This window comes from Protopterus annectens, chromosome 6.part0 (genome assembly GCF_019279795.1).
Source record: "Protopterus annectens isolate FY-2018-M chromosome 6.part0, PAN1.0, whole genome shotgun sequence".
In the NCBI taxonomy this organism is placed as follows: domain Eukaryota; kingdom Metazoa; phylum Chordata; order Ceratodontiformes; family Protopteridae; genus Protopterus; species Protopterus annectens.
The window spans coordinates 1,569,852,735-1,569,872,148 of record NC_056737.1 but is presented as its reverse complement, the minus strand read 5'-3'; the positions used below and the strand labels follow the sequence as shown (position 1 = coordinate 1,569,872,148).

At 42.2% G+C, this 19,414-nt stretch overlaps 1 protein-coding gene across 4 annotated transcripts in view; it reads left to right on the top strand.

Moving 5' to 3' along the window:
• Positions 1-19,414, top strand: part of SNX4 (sorting nexin 4) — a 2,225,118-nt gene that overhangs the window by 387,117 nt on the left and 1,818,587 nt on the right. For all 4 annotated transcript variants that reach the window (XM_044075014.1, XM_044075015.1, XM_044075016.1 and 1 more), the window contains exon 5: positions 12,126-12,173. In XM_044075014.1, the coding sequence (XP_043930949.1) occupies positions 12,126-12,173 (48 nt within the window). The remainder of the gene's footprint in view (positions 1-12,125; positions 12,174-19,414) is intronic.

Here is a 19,414-nt window from a genome sequence, read left to right as displayed (position 1 = left end):
TCCTCTCTCTTTAAAACGGTCGTTTCTTTTGGGTATGCTGCTAAAAGGATCCCGTGAACTGTAGTGTTAGGGTGTGACTAAAGTGGTAGTTCCTCTGTTTCAGAACTAAAATTTCCCACCATACACTTTTTTCTTTTCTTTCCAAATGTGTCTTCCTTACTGCATCGCCTCTATTATTAGTTTCTATGATGTTATCTGCCTCACTGTCTTTTGTAGAGGGAGTCTGAGATGTTAAAGTGATATTGTCATGTTGGTAACCATTGGATAACACTTTGTTCTTCCCCAAAAAGTGTAAATAAACAGATTTATTATTGTACGCCTTAGTGTCCCTTAAACGTTTCCTTTCTTTCCTTTTAACTAAAACTTTTTCAAAGGCTTCTGCTTGTGCTAGCATGTAAGAGTGATCGGTCATAAGGATGGGCAGTTTATTGAGCAGTACCTGCAAAGACAGATTCACCTTAATCTCTTCCCACACCTCTCCAGTTCTCATTTTATTCCTCTCCTTAAGTAACTGAATAAATTTGAGTCCCAAACTGTTAAAAATACGTACCCAAGTATTGACGTTTAGTGCATTGAGATGTCTATCCGTAGTATAGTGAAAGTGCAAGACCTTAGTTTTGAATATACGATTTACTAGTTTACTAAAAATGCGTATATAGAACACAAAGCTTATAGGGAGTACCTGCATAAATGTTAGTAAGTTTCATCCACAATGCTTCAGATTCTTTTCAACTGTTATGTAAATGCATGTAATAGTTTTTTTAGTAGTATGTATTGCATGTTGAGGGGCAGGATCTATCTGAAAAGGATTATTTTAGTTAGCCTAGCTAGTGTGGTTAAAAACATAAATGCATTAAATAGAATTAAATGATTGGAGGATGATATAAATTAACTTTGGTTTTGGATGTTGAATGGCAGATATTTCTTGTAGTAAAAGGTACCGGAAGCCAATGCTTTTGGTCAGTGGTTATTTGTAGCAACCAGTGGGATGCTCTGTACAAGCAGCATAGGTAGTACTTATGCTATTTGAAGCATCAGTATCAAGACTGTCCTAACCTAGCCACACTTCTCCACAAATGGCATAACCCCGAGAATAGTTATATTAGTTGGGGAGTATTGTCTCCCCCCCAAACACAAACTTTTATAAGCACCATGACTGTTCTTTCTTATGAAATTTTCAAAGTGCTTGCTAAACCTAATTATGGTAGGACTCTCCTTAGGTTCATAGGTGTGTACTAGGCTAATGGCCCTGGAGCCTTTACAAGCCTAGACCATAGGATCACCCTGGTATCGTGCCACCCGACCTTAGTTCCCAGTGCCTGTGTCGAGTAGAGCCACTGGAGTGATCCCCGGGGTGAATTTTCTATTTCCCATCCACTCACCCAAGTAATTTCAGTATATGTGCTGTATTTATTATTCAGGATGCGGCCTTCAGATAAATCTTTTTATTTTTTTAATGCAGCCCTCTGGTTACCTAAGGTTGGACAGCCCTGGCCTAAACCAAGTTATTTAATTTTAGGCCATTTTTCTCAAGGTTAGCTGGACTGAGCTTAACCCTTTCCCCTTCCAGTATTTTCTGTTAAAATATATACATTTCATCAGTTGCAACAGTACAGTTTGACATACATGTGTATTTCTTTTCTGTCCAGCAGATTCCACTGTTGATACATTTTTAACAGAAGCATCTGTACAAATCAGTTTGATATTCAAATGACATATAATTCTTTACAAAACTCCAGCTAGCTGTGCTGGCATGTGCCCTGCCCTATTCCCCCTTGCGCAGCTGGCACTACCTCACATCATCACATCTCTCCCCCCTTGAAGACTCAGACTAGTTTTTCAAGTGATCCTGGAGAAACAACAGAAGTTACTGGCAAAGACACAAAAACATCCAGAAAGCAGTCTCTGTAATAAATAGAAAAAAGGACGCTGACAGCTGTAGATATCCAACAAGGCCTTCACTCAGTGCTGAACACAAGCGCTTTCACTAATAAGCTTCTTCAGGTGTATACTAAGCACTATAGCACACACACCCTTTATACCAGCTGACACATCATAGGTTCACATTCCTGAGATACTCTAATTATCTTAAAGGCACTAAACATATATATTTAAATATATTTTAAAAACACATGTTCTTAACACATTAAACAACACTATAACACACAATATCAATACAATTTACTTAATTTCACATGGAAAAAACATGCATAAGCATTTAATATTCAAAACATTCTAAAATCATATATTTTACTACCTCCTAAGGGGCCTCTTCTTCAATCTAGGTTTTATAGGGATGCACTCATTCAGCCCATGCCCCTCTGTGCTTTTTAATTTGGTGATCCATATGGCTTCCAAATTTTCTGTTCTATTACAAATATCTCCTTGTCTTAAACTTTCTTGCAACAGACAGATAACCCTAAAACTAAGCACATGTGAACTATCTGTAGCAGCTACATGTTTGGAAAGGGCATTGGTCTGACTCCCTTTCCTGATGTTATATATATGTTCCCTGATACGCTCTCTAAAATATCTGTCTGTCTTGCCAATGTAGAATTTGGAACATACTCTACAACTGGCAAGATAGACCACGTGTCTACTATTGCATGTGGCAGAAACATGAAAAAAATATTCCTTATTTTGATCTGGATGGTAAAAGGAATTACCTGTGAATATATAACTGCACCAGTTGCAAGCGCCACATTCAGTAGTACCTGTAGGAGCAACTTGCACTCTATTCTCCTTTGGATAGCATAACCTCCTTTTAATGGACTTCTCATTCCTATAGCTAAATCTAGGTACCACATCAACCAGGCCCGCTATGGTATTATCTGTAAGTAATACTTGCCAGTGCTTCTTAATAATCTCAGTGTACCTGCCAATATCATTAGTGTATTTCAGGGACATTCTCAGTTTAGTTTCCTTCTTGTCTACTTTGGAATTCTCCACTGGAACTCTCTTATTAGAAAAATATGGTTTTGCTTCCAAACCTCGCTTCTGAGTCACTACGGGCACCTGCTCAATCAGAGCCCTTTCATTGTACCCTCTTTCCTTCAAAAATCCAACAACTCTATCCATCTCATTGTTAAAATCTACATCTCTCACATTTAATCTCGAGGCCCGCATAGCTTGATTAACAATAACATTCTTAAAAACATGAGGTGGATGTGCACTGCTCCTGTGGAGGAGGTGATTCACATGACAATCCTTCCTATGCAGTTTAGTAAAAATAGACCCATTAATATCTCTCACAATAACTACGTCCAAAAAATCTAACTCTTCATGTGACACTCTATGTGTAAAGCGTAAACAATCCGTGGAACTATTAATAAAATTCAAGAATCTACTAAGACCATCTACATCCCCCTCCCACAGAATAAAAACATCATCCACAAATCTACGGTAAAACGTATTTGTTCTTTGAAGGACCTATGAGCACATATTCCTCTTCCCAAGTAACCATAACTGCATTGGCGTAGCTATTTGCACAAGAAGTGCCCATAGCTACGCCATTGCATTGTTTGAACAATTGATGTCCAAAAAGAAAAACATTGTGTTCCAGCACTAGCTTCAATAATTCAATCAATAAACTGACCATCTCTTCATTATATATTGCATGCTTATTCAAAAACTGCAGAACTAAGTTGACTCCTAACTCATTGGGTATCACGGTAAACAGTGAGACCACATCCAGTGAGACAAACAGTGTGTTACTAATATCCAAACATGTAGCTGCTACAGATAGTTCACATGTGTTTAGTTTTAGGGTTATCTGTCTGTTGCAAGAAAGTTTAAGACAAGGAGATATTTGTAATAGAACAGAAAATTTGGAAGCCATATGGATCACCAAATTAAGAAGCACAGAGGGGCATGGACTGAATGAGTGCATCCCTATAAAACCTAGATTGAAGAAGAGGCCCCTTAGGAGGTAGTAAAATATATGATTTTAAAATGTTTTGAATATTAAATGCTTATGCATGTTTTTTCCATGAGAAATTAAGTAAATTGTATTGATATTGTGTGTTATAGTGTTGTTTAATGTGTTAAGAACATGTGTTTTTAAAATATGTTTAAATATATATGTTTAGTGCCTTTAAGATAATTAGAGTATCTCAGGAATGTGAACCTATGATGTGTCAGCTGGTATAAAGGGTGTGTGTGCTATAGTGCTTAGTATACACCTGAAGAAGCTTATTAGTGAAAGCGCTTGTGTTCAGCACTGAGTAAAGGCCTTGTTGGATATCTACAGCTGTCAGCATCCTTTTTTCTATTTATTACAGATCCTGGAGAAACGTTGCGTGAGAGGGATGAACCTGTCTATGGACACATTAACCCATACCCTGTTTTGAGAGCCCATCTGCATTGGCATTGCTGACCCCACCACAGTGCTGCACTGTCATGTCATATGCCTGCAACCGTAGGCTCCACCTTTAACAACTTGGCATTTTGCTGGCTGGCTCGATGGAGCCATGTTAAGGGATTGTGGTCTGTAACTACAGTGAATTTCCTTCCATACAGGTAGGGCTGAAGTTTTATGCAGTGCCCATACTATGGCTAGACATTCTTTTTCTACAGCTGCTTAACATTCCTCCTTGGGTTGGAGTCTACGGCTGAGATGTGCAACAAGGTGCTCTTCTCTGTCTGAGGAAACCTGGCTGAGTACAGCCCCCACCCCATGGTTTGAAGGATCGGCCTCACAACAAATTATTTGCTGTAATCTGGACTGGCTAGCACAGAGGGTACTCCCAAAGTCCATTTAAGCTTTTGGAATGTCTGCTTGCAGGCTGGGGTCCACACAACCTTATCTGGCCTGCTTTGCCTCATCAATTCTGTGAGGGTAGCAGCTATTGTACTATAATTGGGAATGAATTTTATGTGGTACCCTGCAATCCCCAAGAAGGCCCTCATCTGATTTTGGTAAAGGACAGGACATTCCTGAATAGCTTCCACTTTTGCAGGTTCTGGCCTGATCTTACCACTCCCCACTCTGTCTCAGGTAGGAGACCTCTACCATACCCACCTGACACTTATTGGCCTTAATGGTCAACCCTGCTCTTAGCAGTCTGCTCAGGACCTCCCTGACATGCTGAAGGTGGTCTTAACAGGAATGGCTGTGGATGGTAGTATCATCCAGGTAAGCAAGGGCATAATCTCCTGCTAGGATGTGATATACGACCCTCTGGAAGGTGGCTGAGGCATTTTTCATCCCAAAGGGCATTTTTGTGAACTTGTATAATCCAAAAGGAATCACAAAAGTTGACTCTGTCTAGCAGTGGGAGTCAAGAGCACCTGCCAGTAGCCCTTGATCACATACCTAGCCCTACCCAGCTGCTCTAAGGTTTCATCTGTCCTAGGCATGGGGTAAGCATCTGACTTTGTGTGACTATTTAGTTTTCTGTAGTCCATACAGAACCTGGTGCAGCCATCCTTCTTTAGTACCAGCACCACTGGGGGAGGCCCAGGGATTGCTGGAATCCTGGATTACTCCCATTTCCAACATTTCCTGTATCTACTCCCTCAGAGTCTGTCTGACTTGTTCAGGCACCCTGTAAGGGACTTGCTTGATAGGTATTTGGGGTCCTGTATCTACATGGTGCTGCACCCGGTGGGTGCACCCCAGGTCTCCCAGTGAACATGTCCCTAAACTCCTGTAACGCTGCTTGGATTTCTTGAACCTGGGTAGGGGAATAGCTGCTGGGACATTACTACTCCTTCCACTGAGGTGTCAGTCCAAGCCTCACTGAGATCATCAGTCACCAGATCCCCTTCAAACTCCTCCTGACACCCACTGCAAATACTCAGCACAAGGGCCTCCCTGTCCATGTTAAGGCTTCATCTTGTTAACACGGTACAGTTTGTGACCATGCCTCCTGTCTAACAGTTTTCCCATGTAGTTAACATCACTGACCTTCTTTACCACTTTGAAAGGTCCTTCCCAAGATGCCTGCAGCTTATTGTGTCTGACAGGAATGAGCACCATAACTTGCTGTCCCACAGCATACTCTCAGGCTTAAACATTCCTGTCATACCAGACCTTTTTCTACTGTTGGCCTTCTGCCAGGTTCTCCTGGGCCAAGCCCATGAGCTCCCCAAACCTTGTCCTGAGGTTTAGGACATATGCCACAACAGACTCCTTGTGGGATTCACAGTTACCCTCGCACCCATCGCAAATCAAATCCAAGGGCCCCCTCACCCTATGCCTATACAGTAACTCAAAAGTTGAAAGACTTGTGGATTCCTGGGGTACCTCTCTGTATGCAAACAGCAGATGGGGCAAATATGTGTTCCACTGTCTCTTAAACTGGTCTGCAAATGCTGTTAACATGGTCTTCAGTGTACAGATTAAACTCTTCACAAGACCATTAGTCTGGGAGTGGTAGGAGTAGTTTTTAGGTGCTTCACTCCACAGTGCTCCCACTGACAAGATAGCAAATCTGGCATGAAATTGGCACCTCTCGCTCAGTCAGTATCTCTCTTGGGAAACCTACCCTGCTGAAAATATCTAACAAAACATTTGCCACCTTCTCTGCCCCGGTTGAGGCCAGAGCCACCACCTCATGGTATGTTGTAGCATAATCTACTACCACATTTCTTCCCTGTGGAACTTTGAGTACTCAGAGGCCCCACAATATCCATAGCTACACTCTGAAACAGCTCCTCAATCATAGGCAGAGGCATCAAAGGAGCTTTGACCTTGTCTCCTGCCTTGCTTACTTTTTGGCACTGCTCACAGTTTTTGCAGTACCCAGTTACATCCCTTGCAATCCCAGGCCAATAAAAGTTCTGCATAATATGTCTGTTGGTGTGCTTTATGCCATATGACCTGCAAAAGGAATGTCATGGGCTATGGCTAGAAGTGCCAGATGCTAGGCTCTGAGCACTGACAACTGCTGTATTATTGCACCCTCTAGCCCTCCCACAGGGGTCTACTGTCTATACAGTAGAGGTGAAGCTCGAGAGGTTTGTTTGGTCAGCACGAGCTGTAGTAACAGCCGAGTCAGTCCAAATATTGGAGCCGAACCCATATTTCAAGGATAAATGAAAATGTACAACACAGATGGAACGTTATGGTAAGTACATAACTTCTTTTTATGGTAACCATATAACTTTGTTTTCTTGATGTAATCACTGACAGCTCACATGTCATGTAAAGTCTTCCTAAAAGGAATTTTTCATTCAAGGCCACCATTGGTCAAACCAGCATGACTTTGGATCTCAATTTTGTATTGAAAAGTTTGACCAGGCCATAGCACCACTGAAACTCTCCACAACTTTGCTAACACCATTAAAAAGACTAGAGACCAAGAAAAGTTTCTTCTGGTCCCGTCCCCCCGATCTTTCAAAGGTCTTTGACAGTGTCACTTGAGAAACTCCTAACTCAAATATCCTTTCTAGGCCTTTCCAAGCCAACTGTTCTGTGACTCTCTAACTACCTATCTGAAAGATATCAGTCTGTAAAATGGCTCTATCCTTTCTGTCTTTTTCTCCTACTTAAAGCAGGTGTTCCTCAAGGCTCTCTTTTCAGGCCACTGCTCTTTAACATTTTCATCAGTAATGTATGTACTTCCTCTCAGCAAGCTTGCCTTAGTCATTATGCAGATGACTCAACTCAATTGCTTGTCTGACAGCCTACTAAAACTACAATCCATGGCACAAGATACCTTCAACTCAAACTGTGGTTACATCAAAACCAACTTTTACTTAATCCCAAAAAGACTAAACTACTACCTTTTTCCCCCAAAGTCCCATGCTAATGCTAAAAGCAACTTCCACATTATCTCTCTAAAAATTACAGCTATTGAAGCAGTTACCCATTCCAAATTTCTTGGAGTCACTGTAGATGACAACTTAAAGTCTGATGTTTACATACAAAAGTACATTAAAAAACTCCTCCAAAGCTAGGCCTGCTATATAGAGCAAAAAAAACTTTACTCCTAGTAGACTTACCTTAGCTAAATATTACCTTTTACCCTGTCTTCTCTATGGCTAACTAACCTTTTTTTTGACTACCATCCAGATCTCTCTCAAATTACCACTGGAGCAATACTGCTTGAAAATAAATTGTCAGAACTATATCAAGCTTTCATGTATTTTAAGTCCTGTCAAATAATTTTCTTACTAAGTCATGGCTTTGCCTATAGACCTCTCCTGTGTGATCTATGGAAAGAATTTCCTTACATTCTTACTAACCTTTCATCATGCTATGTCTCTCTCTCTCTTTCAGCAACTGCCCACTCCCCATTCTTAGGGAGGACTTGTGTCATCTTTTTTTATTATTTCCTAGAATAGTATACTATGTTTGTAATACTTCTGTATATAGCAATTATCATATTTAATTGTTTATTTTGTTATCACGTGTCTCCCCATGGTTTGTCTCGTATGTATCCCACTGTCAAATTGCATGTGTATACGTTTTTAACTACATCTATACTACTGTTTTATTTGATGTTATTTACCTCTCTGGAACTTTTCTCTCCTGGCCTCCACTGAAAGTGGGTATTTATTACCCAGTCAGACTTTCCTGGAGAACAAAAGTCAATAAAGTAATGAATAGTAAAGCCACCCTTTGAACCTGTGAGCTCTGTTCATTTAAAATTTTTACCCTTGAAGATAACTTTGGTGGTAGCTGTTACATTAGCCAGAAGAGCCTCAGAGTTGCATGCACTACACTCCCAAGTACCCATATATCATATTTCATCAGCACAGGGTTTCTCTGAGAGCCAACCCCCCTCCTTTGAGTAAGGTAGCTACTCCAAAAACTTACCAGTGTATTCACTTACTTGTTTTAATTTGTAGCTGTGCTAATAAAGGTGAGTATCTGTTGCATTGTGTTTTTGTACACAGACAATTGAGATTCTAATTGCATTGTACTAAATCTTTCTGAAAACATGAACAGCTGTTTTAGTTTTTCCCTGTCTAAGTTGTGTCACAGGAATACAAAAATAACTTTGGCCAAACGGATTTTTGATTGTATCTTGTATTGCTACACTTCTGCAGGCTGTCAGCAGTTCCCTATAGGGCACATTTAGTTACAGATCGGGCTACGACCAGAGCTTTCCAGTATAACCTAGCTGTAGATGAGATTGCAGCCATGGATACTTGGGTCTTCTCTGCATACCTTTGCTAAGCATTATAACCTTTATTCTCATCAAGAAGTGGAGCTTCCTTTGGGACAGCCATACAGAATGGTTCGAGTTTGTGTGTATTGTAGTCTTCCCTCAGGAAGTCTAAGTTTAATTGTTTTGAAAGTTTTCCTATATTTTATAGCACAAGCAAAAAACTATAATTGAAAGTGGAAAGGGATGATGTTGAAATGGGGGGTGGCTCAAGAAAAAAGGAGAGACTGAGATTTTGGATACAAACTTTTAGAGAGAATAATAATTGTACAGAATATATTATATCCATAAAGTAGCAGAAAGTATTCTAAGACCTAAGCAAACACGGGAATGGAGAAAGGAGATTCTGCAAATAGGAATGACAGCAATTAGGGATGTAGACAGTAGGTAAGAAGAGGCTGGAATTTATTGGAGAAAACTGGCAAAAGAACCAAGGTATTAGGAGGAAATACACGGAGAGGGAAAGGTAATGGAATGGGAAGATGCCAAGTATTTATTTGGACTGCGGGCTATAGATTGTCTTCCCTATCAAAGATTGATATCAGACTATGGGCAAAAAGAAAGAAATAAGGGGTTCTAAATGAAAGACTAGCACTGGTAGAGTTTTTAGTAGAATCTAGAACAGAAGCTGCCATTAAAAAAGTAATTAGTAGAGCATATACCGTATTGCATGATAACTATAAGAATCAGTCAGAGGAAGTTAGAAAGGATTGGGAAGAGAGATTGGATAAGCAATCCACAAAGATACAATGGGAGGATATATGTATGTCTCCCAAATATCCAGCAAATTCTATAAGATTTAGGATTTTTGCTTGGAAATGTTTACATAGATATTTTTATACCCCAAGCAGACTCCAGAGAATTTTTCCTCAGGTAGACCACAAATGTTGGAGGTGTTACGGGAAGAAAGCGGTACTTGAGAAAATATTTTCTGGGAGTGCGGTGGGTTGGTGGACTTTAAGGATTCCCTATGGGATGCAGTGTCAGAGATGCTGGGTGGGCAGATTGGTGTGATGAGGGAGATTATTTTTCTGAGCTATTGTACAGAGTCAGAATTGCCCAGACATGGTGCTGTTTCTAATTATGGTGGCTGCTAAAAAAAGCAGTTACTAGAAAATGGAAATCAAAATCTAAACCAACTGTATTAGAAGCAGTGAATATAGTAACAAAGACAGAACAACTGGAATAAAGATCTTTAGAAAAGGGTAGGAGCAAACTACATAGATAAAAATGGGAATTTTGGGAATAATACATACAAGGGGAGGAATGAGGTTTAATAGATGGCAGGAATTAAATGAGCTATATAATGTTTGACTGAAAATGATTGGGTAAATTATAAGTGATGTATAACTTTTGCAACTTGGAGTGTGTCAGTATGGTTTGTGATGGAAAATGTTTGCAACTAGGATTGTGTCGGTGTGGTTCGTTTTCATTTATATAAATGTACGATTGCTTATGTTGTGATGGTTTAATACAGATATTTTTTGTTTAAAAAAAGGGGTAGGAATTGAATAATTTATGTAATGTTGCTTAGGTTATATGATGTATAGTAATATATGTGAAGTATAATTTTTGTTAATGTTAATTTAATACAATTTGATTACTTCTGTGTAAATCTAAATTTGTAAATTTGCCTATGTCACAAGTGATAATTCAGTAAAGGTGTTAAAAGAAGTGTAAAGTGGATGAGTTTAAACTTTTTGATTTCTGTAGTTGTATGACTGAAGTAAATGTGTGTAAATAAGGGGGTGTGGGAGCGAAATCTTGCATATGCATGGTCACAGTAGGCTTTCCACACTGCAAGAAATGTTTTTTCTTTTGTTAAGATTAAGCTTTAAGCTGTTTGTTTCATCTAGTTGAAGCTTCAGGGAATTTGTTTTGACAAGACTTTGGGAACGCGAGTGTGGCATCATTGGAAATTCATTTGCAACAAGCTGTATTATTTTTGTTTGTTAAAGTCGGTGTTATGATGGTAGAACAGATAATTTAGATTTTTTTAACTGGGATAAGATGCACAAACAGATTAAGTAGGGTTTCTTCAGAGAAACATACTGCAAAGTCAGTTATTAGTCATCTGGTTCAGGGAACTTTTTCAGCTATGACTTATGCCACAAGGCAAAGACTTAGAGTAGATTTTAGTTATGGACATGGTATTTTAGTTATGGACATGGTACAAAGTTATAGCTGGTAATAAGTTGTGATGTGGATAAAGAGATTAACCAAGCACACGTTTGCATTGAATGTGTTTTTTTTTTTTTGCATTGGACTTTGCACACTTAACATTACATGATATCTGTAAAAGTTAGTGCATTACCTTGTATATCGAGTATACAGACATGAGTATGCATTGGTCATGCCATTCATGTGATCATTTAATGGAGTGCTGTTGAGAGAGGCATATATACTTGTCTGTTTGCTTGCTTTTAATTTTTGCTTTGTTGACTGAGTTAGTGTCACTAGCCACTTTTCAAGTAAGACTGAGATGATATTCATACCAGCTAGGAGACATTTTGGCCATTGCAATGGGGAACTTCCCTACTCTTTTAGATAATTGCCATCGGGTCTTTTGCATCCACCTGAGCTAACAGCAGCTCAAGCAGATGGGGTGCCTCTTTAACATCTCATCCAAAAATGGCGCACACTGGAGTGCAGCACATGCTTATGCTGCACTGAAGTATCAGTATTGGAAAAATCCAACTGTATAATATGAGAATACAAGACACAGGCTTCTGATATTGCAGTACCAAAGGTGAACATACTGCTGGTTGAGCTACTGAGATTGCTCAACATTTTCCCTGAGTTGTTAGTAGGTCTAGTCACTTCTTAACGTTAGCATAATTTTTATTTGTCAAGTATTTTCAACTATTTTAAATGGTATTAAATGTTATTTCATCTTTGTAAACTGTAGTATACATTTTTGTAATGCTGCTTATTTAAAAAAAAAACTATATTTGCTGAACCAGATTCATTTTCAAATGCTCATTAATGCATCGATTTATTTATTTTTAGGAAAATGGTTGGAAAGAAGCTGTGAATGAAACTGGGTTCCAAGCTAAAGTAAGACTATAAAGGAATATTAATGTTAGAGATTTGATGTTTAGCCTTAGTAAGCAAACCAAAAATTTCAAAGATGATAAAACATTATATTTCCTTCTACATATAGGACTTGTTTTGTAATTTTCTTTAGGTTTTAACTTTGTTTTGTTGCACAAATGTTCTAACAGTGTTGTTTCCGTTTTCATGCTTTGCATTGTGAATATCCAGTTCACTAAGTGCTTTGTGCAGTTATGTAACGGAGAAACTGTTTATTTGTCCATTCATACCTCTAAAGCTTTGAGCATGTGCTACATGTTTATATCAAGCTTGGTATTCTTAAGAAGAGTTGTATGGGAGGATCTGGTATCATCTGTGCTAGGGACCACCAAAGGCTGAACCATGACCCATCACATCCCATTTCATTGTAGTGTCATCTGTCGGGTAAAGTATCACTTTGTTCTGTCTTGATGTACCCAAGGATCCCTCTTGCATTCTAGGTCTGATAGATGGGACCTGCACTACTGACTGGTCATCGGGTATTTTGTGCCTAAGTGCCAGACCACTCTGTGACAAGACTGCTAAGGCTTGGTGCAAGTTTCTGACCTTGTCTTTATTACAGAGCCTTGTGTTGATGTCAGTTTTGGTCCAGGACTGGTGCACTTAGTTCCTCCAAAGTTCTGTGTAGTAAATTGTCTGCAACCCAACCAGTCTGCTGGTGAGGCGATGGTGGTTCATGATTTGACCATTGCATTAAGGTCAAAGTTGGCTGTACTAGTGCCATCAAAAATGCCTGGTAGTGGGAGCAAACAAGGGGTACCCCTTCGTCTGTCATTCATCCAGTAGTTTTGAGGGATATTCCTTGAAGTGTTTACTGATTTCCTTGTCATCTCACTGAATGTGCTTCCTGGATGGGTTATTTGAGTGGATTTTGACATCATGGATTCAGTAGCTTTTGTTAATGAAAATTCTTTTGTATTTGGAATCTCTTCCAATTTGCTGCATTTGTTACCTCTGCCAACTGTATTTGCAAACACTCTCTGGGATATTGTCTTTTACCATAGTATGTCCACCAGGGATGTGGAGGTAGGTCTGTCACCAGGTTAGATTACTCAAATTATTTGTTTCATGGTTGACCAGTCCCAAACGAAATCCCAAGACATGCTAAGACCCTTCTAAATCAAAAAAAGATTAACCAAATAGTTCAGAAGATGTTTGATTTCATCACAATGAAGTTTTGTCTCCTACAGACTCTAGCTGTGTTTTATTTTTGTACCAGTACCAGGTGAGGCTGGGACATTTTACTACACTGATGTACTTGATTCCCTTGACTCCTAAAAACAGGGAAATGCACCCCCCCCCCCAAAATAATTTTGAAGCATTTTCCTGTTCTGGTGTCTGTAAAATGTGCTTTGAAATGGACACCTTTTTCAGTACTACAGTCTCTTAGAATGCTAGATTCTTCAAAAGTAATTTTAGAAATTCAAGGAGATAGTGAATAGAGGTTTCCTTGGCTGAGGTGCCTGCAGTTACTCTGACTGTTTCAGTATTTTTATTTATTTATTTATGTATGTATATATGTAACATTTGTTGAGCCTATTTTCAGCGGAGGCCTGGGGAGAAACGCTCCAGATGCATGTCTTTGGAGTGTAGGAGGAAACTGGAATACTCAGAAGAAATCCACGCAAATGTAGGGAAGATATGCAGACTCCACACAGAAGGACACCCCAGGCAAAAATCGAACCGGAGAACCTCTTGCTGTGAGGCAACAACGTTAACCGCTGCACCACTGTGCTGACCAGCTCCCTCTAAGCAGTTTAAATGCACATCTGTCAAAATCTAGAGCAAGGGGTGAATAAGTTAGCGACTTTGTAGTGCCATCTATACTGCCACATTTGGTAATTTTATTTTAAGAATTCTAGATGTTATCCTTTGCTCATAACTTGATAAATGTCCTTCTAGTCCTATGTTGCAGTATTCTTGGTGTGGGATTTTCCACCTCAGGCAACCTGTATGTCAGCTCCTATATAAAAGTTTCAGCTTGGCTGTTGTAGTTGTGTGGGATGTCATACGTAGAGCCTTAAACCAGGGACCTTTAAATGTTACGTCTGCACTCAGAACTTTTTAGCCGCAGATGACCATCACATTGTGTGCTTCGCTCCTTCTCCACAAAACATCTTAAAGCCAAGTACCCCGTTGGGGTTTTCTTCTTTAACCTCTAGCTAAAGGTTGGTTTGTTGTAGTAATCTTTAGCTGATGTCAGCAAAAAGGGGCAAATGCCAGTGCGGGCGCCAGTTACCCCATAAAGACGCACGCAACCTCTGCGTTTTTTGCTTAGGCTGGGAGCATGATCTCAACGCTTGCTCTATCTGCCAATTTTTCGTTCCGAAGACTTTATGCAGCCGTCTGGCTGCACTTAGTCTCTACTTAGAAAACCAACGACTTAATTTTTTATCAAACACAAATCCCCTGAATCTGGATAAAGTAACCAACGATAAAAGTATAATGTTCCAAAAAAGCCACCACTGCCTGTGCCAATAGCTATGCCAACCTAGCATTTGTACAATGGGAAACTGAGAATATTTTGACAGGCAATGTGTTTGATAAGTCTATTATATGGTACAAGTGTTTTGTGGACGATATTTTTCTGTTGTGGCATGATAACGAAGATAATTTGCAGCAATAAATTTCATTAATACCATTACTCCCTTTTTGAATTTCACATGCAAATACTCAAATAGAGAAGTAGAGTTTTTAGATGTAAAGGTTACAAGAGACACACTTAATTATGTTCATACCTCCATGTATAGGAAACCCATTAGAAAGAACAATGGCCTACATAGTAGTATGCATCCTAATTACACTAAAACCAATGTGATCAAAGGACAGATAGTTAGATGCATGAGGCTATATAATGATGATGATAGTTTGTCTCAGGCACTTACCCTGTTAAAACATGAATTTATTGAAAGGAGATATAAAGCCAGAGATATAGACAAACAAATTAAAGTGGCTTGGAATGAGAGAAAAGAGAGGTACAAGCCCTATTATGACAGGGCGAGAATCAGCCAGGATAACCAAAGTAACTATGCCACCAGTACCACAGTAACCAGGAACCTAGAGAATGATGTATTACATATTCCATTAACGTTTGCAAGTACTATCAGTACAGTCTGTGATATAATTAAAAATAATTGGGGCATATTGTTAAATGTGGATGAACTAGAAGGTGTTATAGGGGCTACGCCATCTTTTACCTTTAAAAACAACATGTCATTAAAAAGACAGTTGTGCTACAACAAGTTAGATGGAGACCACTATGCAAGGTCTGATAGGCTAGGTACCTTTCCGTGTAGAAAGTGTACAGCCTGCCCCTTCATATTTGGAGGGGGCAGTATACACACCCGACTAGAAAGTTCAGCATTGATAAACACTTTTATACAGACTGTCATAGTAAGAATGTAGTATATTTTGGTCTCTCTACAAAATGCCCAGCCTACTATGTAGGCAAAACTAATCGGGTGCTCAAAGATAGAGTCCTAGAACATGTAAGGGACATTAAAAATAAAAAAGAGACAAGTGCGTTAGCGATGCATGTTATAAAGGAGGGAGCTACACACACCTTCAAATTTTTAGTGTTACACATTATACAAGAAAATAAAAGAGCTGGGAACATGAACAATAAGAACGAAGCCTCAGAACAAGAATGGATAATTAGACTTCAGGCTGACAGACAACCTGGACTAAATAGTAAGGTTTCACTGAAACCTTTTCTTAGGAACAGGGCTTTGAAACATTAAATCTGAAGTAGGAATGTTCATTTGTCTGCAACCTGTGGGTTACGGATCCGAGCCGGCAACTTGTTTCAAGCTAATGGATCCGAGCTCCTAGCCCCTCCCTTCACCCATAATCCCCTGCTAACCCCTCCATGACCTCAGATCTAGTTTGCCGCGCTTGTGATGGCAGGATCCTTTTTCTTGAGCTCCAGATAAGTGACAAAAACTTAAACTTTTTTCTTCAGAAAACTACTTTTTTGTTTAAATTAACTTTTATTAAGTGTGTCTGAGTTAGGTTCCCTATTTTTTGTTTATTTAATACCCTCCCTTCGCTGGTCGCTAGTGTGTGAGTGTTTGTGGTGTGCTTTTGGGGCCTGTGTGTGTGTGTAGTTGTTTTTTTCTTTGCTTAAAAAAAAAAAAAAAAAAAAGGGGGAATGGCTGAGGCCCCAAAAGCCATATTTTCGAAATGTACCGAGTGTGGCCATAGGCTCTCCCCGGCTGATGGCCACACTCGGTGCGTTCGGTGCCTTGGGGTTGAACACCGCACCTCGGGCTGTACTATCTGTGCAACGTTCAACCCCAGGGCACTGAAAGAGCGGAGGTCGAAGCTGGTCCTGGCGGGACTTCTACCCCCGGATTCGGCTTCGGCCTCCGCTTCTTCTACCACTCCTGTGGCTCCATCACAGCCTGTGATGGTTGCCACTCCTGCCCCCCCTGCCTCCGACTGGGACTCAAACTCCCGCCAAAGTGTCGGAGGACAGGGAGGCCAGGAGGGAGAAACGGAGGGAGAAGCACCAAAAGCGGCGGCCGAGACCTCCGTTCGCCCGCCAGCTAAGCGGGCTTCTCCCTCCATTGCTTCTAGGTCTCCTCCTCCTCGGCTCCGATCCCCTTCTTTCTCCCCGGAGCCCGAGGAGGAGGAGACCCGATCTCTGTCGAGGTCATCGAGGCGGCACTCCAGGCCTGCCTCGGTGGCCTCTTCGAGATCCACATTTAGTTTATCTGATGCAGACTTGGACCGGATGATGCGAAGGTTCATCCAGGCCCAGCTGCAGATGGGAGTGCTCTTGCCTCCCCCCCCCCCCTCAGGGGGGGAGCTTGACACCTTTTTTCCACCCAATTGCTCCTTCTCCGACCCACTACCGGGTTGGGCGCCGGAGCCGAGCAGCCTTGGAGCCGGGGGTGGGTCGGCACCGACAGTACTGTGTACTTCGGATCCGACCCTACCCTCGAGTCTGTCGGATCCGACCTCTTGGTGCCGTGGTCCGAGCTTCGGATCCGGGGGATTCAGTGTGCCTTCGGCGCCGTCCAGGTCGGAGCACACTGGTCCCTCGGATCCGACGGTCTCGGCGCCGGCTCCGATCCCTTCATCGGATCCGAGTGGGAGACAACTTTCGGATCCATTGGAGAGTGGCTCTCCCTTGGCGTTCGATGTTGTGGAGAGGGCTCTGTTGAGAACATCCGGACCCCCGGCTCTTGCATCGACCCCTCCCTGCACTCCCTCTCTGCTGGGCCAGGCTTCCATCACCCGGCCAAAGGGACAGCCTGCTTCGATGTCACAGATAGTTCCATTGGAACAAGATGTCGCTGGCGAGGGCTCCTCTGACAGTCCCCCCGAGGAAGCTCCCCGCAAGCATAAGTGCAAAAGGAGGCACGTGGACTCCCCTGAGTCCTTAACCGAAGACACGGACTTGGAGGAAGGGGAAGGCTCCCCAAGATCACCCCCTGAGGATGTCTCCTTTGGAGACATCATGGAGATGCTAAGAATCAGAGGTGGGTGGTCTGCCCCCAAGTCTTCATCTGACGAGTCCGTGTTTCTGGAGGCATTCGAGGCAGGCCCGTCTACCTCCTGGGTGTCCCCTCCAGCCGATCCCCTGGTGGACCTTATTACCACCAGGGCATGGAAGGATCCGGACACCGTGGAGCCAATACCCAAACGGCGGATAGGATTCTTAGCCCCCTGACCGGTCTCATTGGAGTAAGGGCCCCCCGTAGATGCCATGTTGACGGCGGCAGCCACAAAGAGGGAATTAGCTCAGGAGAGTCCCTCAGTCCATCCACCGAGCAAAGAGTCTCGTTTGATGGATCGCTTAGGGAAGCGAGTCTTTAGTTCAGCGACCTTCTCTGTAAGGTCTCTGAACTATATGGCACATGTCATCAGGATGCAGCGGGATCTTATCAAAGAATACGCTGCATCCCCCCCTGAGTCCATGTCGGAGGAGGATAAACATTTATACTCCACCCGAATGGCCACTCTAAGATCTATTTCTAACACCTCTATGCGGCTATTGTCCCACGCCACAGAGGGAGCCGCTAGGGCCAGCGGAGCAGGCCTAGTCATGAGACGTCAGGCCTGGCTCCGTCATTGCGACTTTACGGAGCCCTTTAAAGCGTCCTTCGTGAACGCCCCCTTCGATGGTTCTGCCCTTTTTGGCAAAACAGTTCACGAAACGCTTGTCCAGAGCGAGAAGGACGGGAAGACGTTGTCTGCCGTCGGAGTCAGCTTCTCTGCTCCCCAGCGGTCCTTTTCAAGGAACCAAAAGGGTCAGAAGAAGATGTGGTTCCGAAAATCACAACATTCCCAACCAGCTCCGGACAACCAGTCCTACCGTGGCAGAGGTGGACAGGGAGGACGTCGCCCTAGGGGCAGAGGGGTTCCGAGAAATTTCAGGTCCAGAGAACCTTTCTCTGAACGGCCCGCGCAGCAACCCTGAGGGGTTGCCCGGCTGCTCCACTCTGGAGGCAGTCGGGGCATTTTCAAGCATCTAGCGGCATGGGAGTCCATCACAACAGACCGCTGGGTGCTTCGCATCATATCCAGAGGGTACAAGATACCAATTCTCCATGTCCCCCAATCCAAGAACCTCCCCGATGTACCACCCGATCACAGGGAGGCCGCAGCCGCAGAAATACAGCAGCTGCTAAGAAAGAGAGCCATCCAGCCTGTCCCCCAAGACCAACTCGGATTAGGGTTCTATTCCAGGTTCTTTTTGGTGCCAAAAAAGACGGGGATCTGAGACCCATCGTAGACCTTTCCGCTTGAACCTGTCAGTAACCAAGGAAAAATTCCGAATGGTCACTCTTCAATCTATCCTCCCCCTTCTGAGGGAGAACGATTGGATGTGCTCTATAGACCTCAAGGATGCGTATTACCACATCTTAATGGACAAACGATCCAGGAGGTTCCTTCGCTTCCGGCTGGGAGCCAGTCACTACCAGTTCAGGGGCCTTCCCTTTGGCCTCACCACAGCCCCCCGGGTGTTCACCAAAGTGTTAGCAGTGATTGCGGCCCACCTGAGACTCCAGGGAATTCTGGTCTTCCCGTACCTGGACGACTGGCTCCTGACAGCACCAACAAGGCATCTACTTTGCACAGCCAGAGACTTCTTTCTCCATCTAGCCCCACAACTAGGCATTACTATCAATGTCGGCAAATCCCTACTGGCGCCAACACAGATCATAGAATTTATAGGTGCCAGAATAAACACCAGA